The sequence below is a fragment of the Oxyura jamaicensis genome, chromosome 4 (assembly GCF_011077185.1).
Source record: "Oxyura jamaicensis isolate SHBP4307 breed ruddy duck chromosome 4, BPBGC_Ojam_1.0, whole genome shotgun sequence".
Taxonomy (NCBI): Eukaryota; Metazoa; Chordata; class Aves; order Anseriformes; family Anatidae; genus Oxyura; species Oxyura jamaicensis.
This window is the reverse complement of record NC_048896.1, coordinates 31,321,548-31,333,894: the sequence shown is the minus strand read 5'-3', so window position 1 is coordinate 31,333,894 and position 12,347 is coordinate 31,321,548. Positions and strand designations below refer to the sequence as shown.

At 35.6% G+C, this 12,347-nt stretch overlaps 1 protein-coding gene across 10 annotated transcripts in view; it reads left to right on the top strand.

Moving 5' to 3' along the window:
* The window catches only part of NEK1 (NIMA related kinase 1), a 41,876-nt gene that overhangs the window by 3,874 nt on the left and 25,655 nt on the right, over nucleotides 1-12,347 (top strand). For 5 of the 10 annotated variants that reach the window (XM_035324415.1, XM_035324413.1, XM_035324412.1 and 2 more), the window contains exons 4-14: nucleotides 792-889; nucleotides 1,450-1,533; nucleotides 2,001-2,068; nucleotides 2,184-2,270; nucleotides 3,344-3,398; nucleotides 4,601-4,801; nucleotides 5,753-5,813; nucleotides 6,966-7,123; nucleotides 9,761-9,820; nucleotides 9,977-10,024; nucleotides 10,119-10,193. In XM_035324415.1, the coding sequence (XP_035180306.1) occupies nucleotides 792-889; nucleotides 1,450-1,533; nucleotides 2,001-2,068; nucleotides 2,184-2,270; nucleotides 3,344-3,398; nucleotides 4,601-4,801; nucleotides 5,753-5,813; nucleotides 6,966-7,123; nucleotides 9,761-9,820; nucleotides 9,977-10,024; nucleotides 10,119-10,193 (995 nt within the window). Of the gene's footprint in view, nucleotides 1-791; nucleotides 890-1,449; nucleotides 1,534-2,000; nucleotides 2,069-2,183; nucleotides 2,271-3,343; nucleotides 3,399-4,600; nucleotides 4,802-5,752; nucleotides 5,814-6,965; nucleotides 7,124-9,476; nucleotides 9,537-9,760; nucleotides 9,821-9,976; nucleotides 10,025-10,118; nucleotides 10,194-12,347 lie in introns of all 10 variants that reach the window. The other 5 variants (XM_035324416.1, XM_035324410.1, XM_035324417.1 and 2 more) reach the window with 4 other exon arrangements.

Below are 12,347 nucleotides of genomic sequence, written 5' to 3'. Positions count from 1 at the left end.
ATAAAATAAGAATTTTTCTTTTTAGCAGCATGTGATTGATTGTATGCATTTATTCATCTCTTCTCAAAATCATGTCTAATCTATGAGTAGTGTAGGTCTTGTTTTACTGCCGTATTTGAGTTGATACTCATAAAATGTTACCGTTTTCAGTGATACATGGGTAGCTTGCAATTTGTTTCTGCCTAATCTCTGTTCACTAGTAGTTGGAAAAGATTGCTTTGGGGAACAGAACTGTAACTTCTCATCAAATATATATGCTCAAATTTTATACTGAAAACTTGGGTAAGACTTTTTGAAAGTTTCTCCAAATTTCATTCAAAAATTAGACATTAATGATTTCCATCTGTCATTGCCTGCTGAAAGTTTTATTACTGGTCTTCGGTCTCGGAAATGACTTGTAAGTCTGCTATGAGAGCTGGTGATTACCACTTAATATAAGTAATATCTTGCCCAGGTAGAACTGCAAGACAAAATCAGGAAGATAGAGACAATTAACTGAATTAGATCTGAAGATGTCTATTGTTAGGGTAGGGTTCTATGGGATATTTGAAACAGCAAATGGTTTTAAGAACGATCTTATATTATCTTTATTAAGTGACATCTTTAATTTCATTGTGAATCTTAGTATGTCAAATGATTCCTGAGGCTGCACATGAAAACGTGTAATTTTTGGTTGCTTTTTGTATGACCCTTATAAGATAAACTTCCAGTGAAGATATTTGTAATGTTATGCTAAAGGTGGGTATTTTTTTTTCTGCCTTTTGAAACAAATTTTTTGTTTCGTTTTGCAGAAAATGGCTGTCTCTACATAGTGATGGATTACTGTGAAGGAGGAGACCTGTTTAAAAAAATAAATGCCCAGAAGGGAATCTTATTCTCTGAGGATCAGGTAACAGCAAACTGATGCCGTAGTGTTTGCTGCATGATCCTTTTTTCATTAGTTTCAAGATACTCTGGTTAAATTATGTAGGTACAGTTTCTTAACTGAAACAGTTTCTTACAGTTTCTTAATAGAAATTTTCCCAGACAGTGGTGGTTGTTACCATCAGTCACTGTACTGTCTTTTTTTGTAGCTGGAGACCTTGTTGTGTTATCTGGGGTTTGGTCTTTGTGTAAGATGCTTTAAAAAAAGTTGTATTTCTTGCAGAGTAAAGCAAATCTGGTATACGAAAAACACTAAAGGTCATCATGACTGTTTTTAAACCTACCAGATATCATGGCAGAGGATTTTATTTTGTAATACTGACTTCAATTTTTCAGAAGTATAAGATAAGTTACTACGTAAAATTGTGACAGTCTTAATGATTCCATGGTATAAATGAAGACAGGTTTATGGGAAGAGAGGGTAAAATCTTGAGCTATAAAACTGATTTGATAATATCTTCAGTAATATAGCTAGAGAAGCTTTCAGATAAGAGGCTGATGTTGCATTTTCTCCTTTTTGCATAGATTCTGGATTGGTTTGTACAGATCTGCTTAGCACTAAAACATATACATGACAGAAAAATCTTGCATCGCGACATAAAGTCACAGGTATGTAGGTCATTTTCTTTTCTTTTTTTAGAAAATCTGTTTCCAAAGTGATTACATCCATATTTTGCTAGTGGAAGTTGGCAAATTATTGAAAATAATCTTTTTACATAATCACTTTTTTTTTTTTTTTTACTGAAAACACTTTTTTCTTCAGAATTATCCAGAAAAGGTTTATATGGTATTTGTATAAGCAGACAAGGAGAATAAGTTACTTGAGTATTGCTCATGTGACCATTTCTATCTCTGCAAATAATTATATTTTTAGAATGTGCCGTAGTGATTTCTTTAATTTAGATAAAGCAGGGCAAGAATAAGTCTGGCGTTTCACAGTCAGCAACACTAATTCTAGTGACTGTATAGTAATCGAATAGTAGAAAACTTTATTCTTTTCAAAACATGTTGAGGAAAAAAAAGTGCAATTGTATGAATGTTTTAATTAACAGACTTCTTAAAATTTCTATACCAAGAATATCTTTTTAACCAAAGATGGAACAGTACAGCTGGGAGATTTTGGAATTGCCAGAGTTCTGAACAGGTAACTCCTTTTTTAATACTGGTTTTTATGATTTAATCTAAATTGCTTTGATTTAGGAAAACAAAATCTGTGCTCATCTCATGTGAGTTAACATTTGTTCTTACTTTTTTCTTAGTACTGTGGAGTTGGCTCGCACGTGCATAGGAACACCATACTATTTATCACCTGAAATATGTCAGAACAGACCTTACAACAATAAGAGGTACTAATAACCATATTATTAAACATTTTTGTTAAGGAGATGATACTGAGTTCTTTGGAAATCCAAGGCTGTTCTGTTCACATGGTGATGAACAGCCACTAGTTCATCCTTTACCCCAGAAGACAGAGCCTCACTGTACAGGTAGGACCTTACAGGTCTGTGTAATGCAAAGTAACACGATGACGAGATGATTTCGCTTAGTGCTTTGAATTCTAGATTTAGCCTTGTTCTTAGTTATGGTTCCACTTTTGCCAATCTACACATTACTGCCAGAATTTATGAATGTGAAACTATATTTAGAAATAAATGACAAACACAGTAATTGAATTCTCTAAGCACATGCATGGGTAGTCATACGGAAGAACATCCTGCAGGTACTGTACTTAACATTTGCTGTCCTGGCAAGAACACTGTATCTGGTGATGGTATCCCTAATGTAATTAAAGTGCTTGTTACCTATTTAGTCGTACTCTTCACTAAACAGCTGAAACATGCCCCTGTTGTGAATGCCTTATACTAATTTGTATTGCTTTCTTAAAGCTATAAATGATTAAAATGATTATAGCTCCTCTTCCCTCATTTGATCCTACATGAGATTTCTTGTCCAATTGTATTCTAAACAGTTTCTACAGTGCTCTAGTGAGTGTGGGTAATGTAAGTAAATGTTAAACAGTAAATGGCCTGTTTAGCTGAATTTAAGATTTTTATTTGCAGTGTTGGTGGGTAGTATTTTATCCTTCAGAGATCTCAGGCACATTTATACATTTAGAGAAAACAAGCCTTTATCCATTGTTCATCTAATTCTCTAATTTGGTTGGTGCAAATGAGAAGATCTAAAATCTGGAGCCAAAATAACCCCCTATGTTTTTCAGACTGACCTTGCTTTTGATTGTTGATTTTGTTTGTTTGCTGAGGTTTTGTGGTTTGGGGAGCAGGGGATGTACATACAAAGGAGAAAGTACTCTACTCAAAACACAGCATTTTTATTTTCAAAGGTAGCGTATTTAGTTAATAAGTTAGATGTCAGTCTTAGACCCACAACTAACTATTGGGATGTGTTCTTCTTGATTTAGTGATATCTGGGCCCTTGGTTGTGTTCTCTATGAAATGTGCACACTTAAACACGCGGTGAGTGGGAACTTCTTGTTTGTTCAGAATACTGAATTTAGAGATGATTTTTTTTTCTGCTGTTATTGCAAATGTATTTCCATTGATCGGGGGTTTTCACGGTGACTGCTTAAAATTGCCTTCAACGTTTTAATCCCCTTTTCCAACACTGACTAGCATTTTTGGTGTTTTGGTTTATGCCAATCTCTGCAGAAATCTTAGTATTGTATTTTTTTTTTATTATTTTCAAGTTATTTGTGTTGGCTGAAAAGATGTTAGCTGCTATAACAAATGGTGTTCTTTTCTTTCCAAAAACTTTACATTTTCATTGTAACTGAGCCTAAATTCAGACTGTCAGCTTTTGTGCAGGTCGATAAATGAATTTCTGTTTAGAATACTAGTAGTTCTTAGAAAAAATTCCCAAAGTGAGAGTTGCCTTTTTTTTTTTTTTGAAGAATACATCTTAATTCACTTTTCATTTATGAAGGGAAAAAAAATTGTCATAGCTTTACTTTAAAAATAGCTATTTTTATTTTAAAAAAAGAAGATTATAACAACATGTCAATCTGAAAAAGAACCTTCCAGAGCATAAGGATTTCCTAACAGCTTTTGCAATTTCTTATGGCGTGGTCTTTTCTGGGACAACAGTGTTGACAAAGTTGCCTCTCTGAGGTGATAGCAGTAGGTTGTTTTCTGTAAACTGGGCGGTATGCACTGTTTTCTTTTTGTTGTACAAAGGAATTGAATTGGTGTGTGCTGCCTTCTGGGCGTAGGCTAAGTGTAAGAATTCCTTTGGATTGTGCATGTTTACATTCTTTCATTTAGAAGGGCTTTTCTTGAAAGGGCAGAAGGCATGCGGTAGTGGAAAGTGTCCAGGAAAGTAAAGAGGATCAAGCAGATGTAGTTACATAATTATTTCATCCTTACGTGTCTATCCCTGTCTATCAAGATCTGGGGGAAACTGTATGTTTCTATGGTATGAAGTAGCTGTAGTGTGATGTATTTTTACGTAAATGCAATATTTGGCAGCAGATTATTTTAAACTATTCATGGAAACTGTTGATGGCCTTGAAAATTTGTTTTGATATGTTCAGGCAAATGAAAGGGGGGGATTCTTTGTGTTTGGTTGTCAGTTTGTTTGTTTTTTTCCTCGCCTTTATGTGCAGCTTTACATGTGGGCAAGCAGTAATGCAGTAACTGTTTTGTTTTCTTGCATGATATAGTTTGAAGCTGGTAACATGAAGAACTTGGTACTGAAGATAATCTCTGGATCTTTTCCTCCCGTTTCTATGCATTATTCATATGACCTACGTAATCTACTGTCACAGTTATTTAAAAGGAATCCTAAGGATAGACCATCAGTAAACTCCATATTGGAGAAAAACTTCATAGCCAAACGGGTTGAAAAATTTCTCACGCCACAGGTATGGAGTTGGCTTTCAAATAGTTTTGCTAAATACATCATAGGACTTTTCTTTATTCTGATGTCAATATACAACACGGGATTTGGAGTATTAGTATTTCCTACAGCTTTTATGCAGATCTTTCCAGTTGAGTAAAAAAGATTGTTACCATGAAGTGAAAAATAAAACAAAATAAACAAAAACAAACACAAAACCCTCAAATTACTTAAGTTTCACAAACAAATATAAATTGACATTTTGTTAAGTGTGCTATTTTATATGTCTTTATATTTAGTGAGGAATTTTGAGTCGGATGCTGATTTATTTAGATGGGCTTTTTCATGACATACAAGAATAGTACTGATATATGAGGTAAGTAAATAAGTAAATACAGGCGGAGAAAAGACACGGAGGAAATGAATGCGAAAGGAAACCTCACTCTAAGTATAAAGAATCCTAATGGACTTCAACCTGAAGAAATTTCAGGAGAAGGCCATGTATAACTGGAATTTCAATTGTATATGAAATAGGCTTTCAACTAATTATAGTTTGTATTACTGCTCCAATGAAAGAATAAGAAGTCTTTACAGCAAAGCTTGTTCTCCTGCCTTTTACAGAGTGGATATGAAATTTTTATTTGGAGGTAGTCTGGCAAACGATAACAAGTAATAGACTACCACCAGATAAAGATACTATTTTCTCGTAGATTATGTACACAATTTTGATGACTGGTTCACTCACATGCTCAAACTAGAAATGCTATCTAATCTTAAAACAAAACAATAAAAAGACAGAAAACATCTTTTAATTAAAGTGTTGGTCACTGGTGCATACATAGTTTAGTATTTATTTAAAGTTATGGCAAATAGTATTAGAAGCTTTTTGAAACAGGCATACACACTTTTCTGAAAAGGAGTTCTTTCTAGCTTTGGGTATAAACAGTGTTGGCTAACAGTTCAAATTTTTGTTTAGCTTATTGCAGAAGAATTCAATCATAAAATCTTCCAGAAGTTTGGACCACATGCTGCACCAGGTAAGTAAATGTGTAAAGTGCTTTTGCTTTCAGATCTGGCAAGATTGTATACCTACTTTTGTTCTGTTCATGTTTTGTGTGTCTTCTTATAACTGATTCTAGAAGTTCTGGGGAGGAAAGAGAGGGAAGCATTTTTTTTGTTTTCTTTTTTCACTGGGGAGCTGGATGTATGTAGAGTACAAATCATGTTAATGCCATCCATGAGCCTGTCACATTTTAAGTGTACTCTTTCTTCTTGCACTATGTTACATTTCCAAAATGAAATAGTGAAAACTGCAAATACTGCAAACTATTTATTTCTTGTTAGTGTCCAACTTTTTGCCTTATTACTGACAAATGGCTAATGAGAAATCCCATTCTTTGTTAAAAGAAAAAAGAAGAGTGGGAGGTTTTGTTAGAGAATCCAGGATTAAACCTTGACTTCAACCCAAAGCAGTAGAACTTCTGCTATTGGTGGCAAATTAGATAGTAGATCACTTTCCCAAGTTTTCCTACAGTAGTTTACACTTACTTCTTAGATTTTCTTCCTTTTTTCCCCCTTCTTGTAATTATTTGAAACTGTGGCAAGTGCTCTGGTGTTTTTTAATAGTATTGTGAATGTGTTTCACTGCTGTCCTGCTATTCTGTAGTAAGAGAAACGTGCTTGCACAGATTCAAATTCACAAGAAGATATTGGCATATGTTCAGGAACTGTTCATGAAAAACAATAACTTGTTGAAACTGCAGAACTCATCTTCTGCTGACAGGAGTGTTGCAGGTTGCAGTCCAGTGTCATTAGTGGAGGGAGGCCTGCCTCTCGATTGTATTGGGAAAACTTTTCCCTGTGTTCATGACAACTGGATAATAGGACATGGCAGTTTAAACTCTCCAGCATAAAGTGAAGTTGTAAAAGTGAAAAGTTCAGGGATTGTGTCCTGCTATTTTGTGTGTTATAATATATAATACAAATATATATTAATATATTAAAATGATATTTAGAAGAACTCTTTTGGACAACTGGATTTATTACATTTACACAGTCAGCTCACATGAATGAAATGTTAGCACTTCACCCATTCTCCTCCAGCTTTGCTGTTCCAGTACCTTAGGAAAGGGAAATACAGTATACTGGCTGGCCGGGATATAGCTGTAAAGCAGCCTTTTCTTGTTTAGCTAAAAGACAAGCTCAAGGACAAATCCTGGCTTCAGTTGCACCAGCTCAGAAAATTACCAAACCTGCTGCAAAATATGGAGTGCCTTTAGTGATGAAGAAGTCTTCTGATGCACCCAAAAAGCTTCATGAGAAAAAGATGATGACTAAATTTAGACAGGTAATTAACAAAGATACTTAAATTGAACTGTTTTGCTAATGTTGTATTTAAACAGTGTGAAAATATTTTACATTCTTTTTCAAAATGTTGCTTATATGCATCTGCAGAGAAAGTAGTAGTACTGTAAATGCTTGTCTTGCTTCATTATGGATTCTTTTTCTTTGTAATATAAGGATTTTTGGAGGCTGCCACCTTGGGTTTGGTTTCTAATGTCACAGCTGAATTAGATGTGCTCTGCATATGTTATCAATTTCTGTGTTGGTGTTGACCACTCTTAGAAATATTGAAAATCTGTCAGATAAACCAAGATCATTGACACAGAATAAATCTTTGCATCTTTCTTCTTGGTTCAAAAATAACCTGCAATTTTTAAACCTTAGAAAACTTTTAATAACTTTCCAAAGTGTTGTCAAGCAGAGAAATTGTGTAATCAGAAGACGACTTTCCCAGACTTGATTCCATGAGCTGATGAGAACTGATTTTCTGTATACCTTCATACCATAATACCAATCTTTTTTTTTCCAGTTGTCTGTTTTTATGTTCCCTATTAGATAAAGCTGTTTGTATATAATTCCTTTAATTACTGCATGGCCCAGAGATATTTCATGATACGGTTAGTTACGCGCATTCCAAGCAACTAGTAACCAAGAAGCTCCCACTTCAGCTTTATTTTCTGCCCTCAGAAAGACAACCAATTGAAATTTTCTTCTGAAGAAGTGGTTTGTTTGTTTCTTTCTTTCTCCCTATGGCTCTTTGGAGAGCATAATACTGAGATCTCTATGAAATTTGATATTATATTTGGTAGATGGAAAGTATATTAGCCCTGAGATAGTTTTTCCTTCATCATTCAGTAAGTGTTGAACCTCAGGGATAACTTCTGTCAGTTATCACACAAGCCTCATTTGCTCATCATGTGTGGTTTGAAAAACAGAATCACAGAATCACAGAATTTTCTAGGTTGGAAGAGACCTCAAGATCATCAAGTCCAACCTCTGACCTAACACTAACAGTCCCCACTAAACCATATCCCTAAGCTCTACATCTAAACGTCTTTTAAAGACCTCCAGGGATGGTGACTCCACCACTTCCCTGGGCAGCCTGTTCCAATGCCTCACAACCCTTTCGGTAAAGAAGCTCTTCCTAAGATCCAACCTAAACCTCCCCTGGCGCAGCTTAAGCCCATTCCCCCTCGTCCTGTCACCAGGCACGTGGGAGAACAGACCAACCCCCGCCTCGCTACAGCCTCCCTTGAGGTACCTGTAGAGAGCAAAACAAAGCAAAAGGAAGGGAGCACAAATGTGTCCTTATGAGACCACGTGGCTATTTCTGTTTTAAGGTTTGCTTGTGAAATTACCTGCTGTTCTGCTGCTGTTAATAATCTGTTTCACCAACCAACACTAAACCCACTTGCACAGAGGCCCAAAGCCCTCACTGTGGCAGGATATACAGACTGAGGAAGAATCCTCATGCTGTAAAAAGTCCAAAATGCTGCAATTTTAAGGCATTATTTGTGTGGGTTGTATGTAGTGACAAGGGATATGATATAGGATAGAAATAACGGCTACAGTGTAATGTAAGTTCTCTTTGCTATTGTTTCAGGCTAACCTCAGCTTGCAGTTCTCAACTGGATTTTTAATGGAACATGCAACAATCATCTCACTTAGTGTATAAGTGACTTAGTGTATAAGTCACATTCATGTATAACATGAATGCACTGTAGTTGAATTGCATTGACTTAAGTCTCTAAAGATTTGTTTTCTGAGATACTTGACTTTAAGGTGCCAATCTGATGGGATTGTCAAAAGAAAATCTTATGAATCTATCTGTATTTTTGTACAGTCGGGGAGGGAGGGGAAGCTTTGAGTAACAGATTAGGGTAAGAAACATTGCTTATTTTGTGTAGCAGATTTTTTACCAGATACTCAATTGTGGCTTCACTCCCCTCTTCCATGGATAACAAGAACTTACGTAGAGTTACACAAGAGAAGTCACCTAAGGATAACCTAATAAATCTGTTCTCCAAGTAAAAAGAGAATCTTAAAATCGAAGGACCCTCAAAGACTATGAAGAGATTATAATGTGGAATGACATTTTCAGAGAAGAAAAACAGAGACAGATCTAAAATTACTACCTTCAGTTTTCAAGATGGAGCTCTTAGCAGAGGATGAGCATCTACAATAGCCTTTACCTGAGATCTTAGCAGTGCTTTTCACTTACAGCCTCCTCAGTAATGAATTATTTTAAACCCATTTTTGCACATACTGAATTGTGGGTTTATTTTTTTTCTTTAATTAGAATTTTTCTCTCAGTCTGACAATTTGCTATCTAATTTGAAGTTTCACCTTTTATCTAGGCCTTTCCGACTCCCGTGAAGAAAATGAATAGAGGAGAAGAAAGGAGGAAAATGTTTGAGGTATCACAAAATCATCTGCTAATATTCAATCTAAGGAAAAGCTAGGTCCAGAGCAAGAATGACAAAATAAAACCTTCAAACCTTTCCTCCTTATCTTTTTTTTCCAAACATCTAGAAATGATTCATGGACGTAAGTCAGCAATTGGAAGACTAACCAATCTTGACAGACACTTCACAGAATAATGGCTCGGTAATAAATACCAAATTATATGCTTGTTTTTCAGGAACCTTCAAAAAAGAAAAGGTTAGAATTGCCTGAAAAAGAAAAACGCCAGAGAGATCAGGTAGACAAGATACTTGAGGCACCCTTTTTTCTTCTTTTTTTTTTTAACATCCATAGTAATTTTAGTGAAATGTGTTGTGGTTTTTTGCGTGTTGCCTAGGAATACAGAGTAGTTCAGTTTCCCAGTTACTAAATATGTTCAATCCTTACATTGCAGATCAGTCTACTGAAGGCAGAGGAAATAAGAAGATCGGAGAAAGAAAGGGTAAAATATGTTTAGAATGTGTTAATAGTGAAGCTCAATTTTTACTTAAAGTGATTCCTTGAATTATGTTTTCCTTTATTGTTTTCTCCTTCAGATGGAACGAATAAACAGAGCCAGGGAACAAGGATGGAGGAATGTGCTTGGTTCAGGTGGAAGTGGTGATGTTAAGGTTGGCAGCAGATGCAGAAATGTGATGTAGTGTGTTCCCCCGCACCTTGGTTATCTGGCATGGTCTTATCTTTTCAGAAGGATCTGCTCTTGGAGATAAACTCTTGGAGCTGTCCAGTATTAATCTACTGCTAATTTAAGGCAGAGTGTATAACAGACTTTGTTCCCTGGCTTTTTGGAGATCATGTGCAATATTCATTTTTAATACTTAGTAAATTTCTGAATCTCCCCTCTTTCTGCCAGTAATGGTTTTCATGCACCACTTTCTTTTTTCCACTCCTGCTTTTGCTACTTTTCCTGCGCTAAATCTATGCATGAACAGCTTCTTTCATATTCAAGTTTGGTCTTGAATTTTTTTGTTGAAATATTTTCTGAGGTTCTCATACTGTGATAATGGACATCTTTCCCAATATTAAAAATATTAAAATATTAAAAATATATGCTTTTAAGCATTCATTTTTATTTACCAACATAAATGACAATTGCAATACCTATATTGATAAGTTGTCCATGATGGGAGAAGAAATTCCTGAGTAAATGTATTTTTTTCCTGAAAGTGAACCCCTTAGCCATTCACTTCTTATGGAATTAAATTACATAATTTAATCTTAATCCTACGAGTTTCTATTTGCATAACTGTTCTGGGAAGTAGTATCATGAGAATACTTGAATATAAAAATCTGGGTCCTCTATTTTCATCAGACAGAGCCAGTGCAGAAATTTCAGTATTGTTGTGGTGTAAATCTATTGAACAATATGAAGTGAGTTAAAAACCAGCCATTTGTTTTGGTGTTAGGGAGTCCTACAAAAATATTTAGCCTAAACAAATTCAGCGCAGTTTTCATAAACAAGCTCTGGCTAAGCACTGGGGTCAAAATGAGAAGAGGTTTTATTTTCTGCTCCTTGTACAACAAAATATGAAGAAACCGAAAGTACCTGACCAGGTTTCATTAGCTGCTTTTGATAACTGTTCTTCAAAATAGACATAATTTTTGGCTGTGTGTCACATATCGCATAGCTTAGCTTAAATATAAAAGCAAATGTAAAAATACCAGACTTCCAGAACTACTATGTGTGGCTTTAATGGGAAATCAAAAACCATCATCTGGTTCCCATGCCTTCATTCTCTCCCTCAGGATGATGCTGGCAAGCACCAATGTAGTCCTCCATAAAACATGATATATAAGCATTGGCATATTTGGATCAGAGCTCTATGTTACTTAAAACAATCATGCCTTTGATTAACTTAGTTTTATTGCAAGCGCCTTAGACATGGAAAGTACTCTCTGTTTTTTAGCTAAAACTGCATCACTAACTTTCTGTATTCGCAGTAATGTAAGGAAATTGTGTTTCAGTGGCCGTGCATATTTTCTCTAAGTGTCACTGTGTAAAATATCAGAGCAAACATCCTTTAAAATTGTTTGAAATTTGCTTTCTGTGTTAGGTAGTTTGTGCAGATCATATGGCAGGCCACTAAGGTATGATCACTCGACGTTTCCATGTACTGATACAGTATTCTTCATGTAATTATCCACTTTCTTTCTCCCCCATGAAAACAGTGCAGCCAGTGACTCCCTGCTGATTCTGTTTAGAATAGCAGTGTTCAAGCATTCCAGTAATGCAAGCCACATAGTCTCTAAATGTACAGCAGGGTCTTGCAGTGCAGTATTTTCTCCTGTCTTTCTTGGATTGGTTGCTCGTACCTGCTTCTGGGGTAAAGTAGGGAAAAAGATGGCAAGGAGCAGACTTTGGGTTTGTGCTTCTAGCAGGGGCTGTAACCATTCTGCAGGTGGTTGATAAGCACCTGCTGCTTCGCATTTGCTTAGAGATTGATCATACTGTTTCTTTAGGTAGTCCTTTTGGAAACTGAGCTCTAGTAATTGTAGGTGAAGCCTTTAAGAGTGTGTAAGGGAAGGCTTTGCATTCTACTTGTAGAATCAGTGGTCTTGTATAATAAGTTACTTTTACCCAGAAGAACAGTGTACCAGCATACTTACTGTAATGCTTGGATAAATCTTGCGGTTAGTATTCTATCACATGGGCTATTGATGTGCATTGAGCAATTGAAGATGAGAACATGAGCCAAATTCCATTGTTAAATATAGGCTGTTCTAAAACTTCTGGGTGGACAGCTGTAAATCTGTCACCTCTGCAC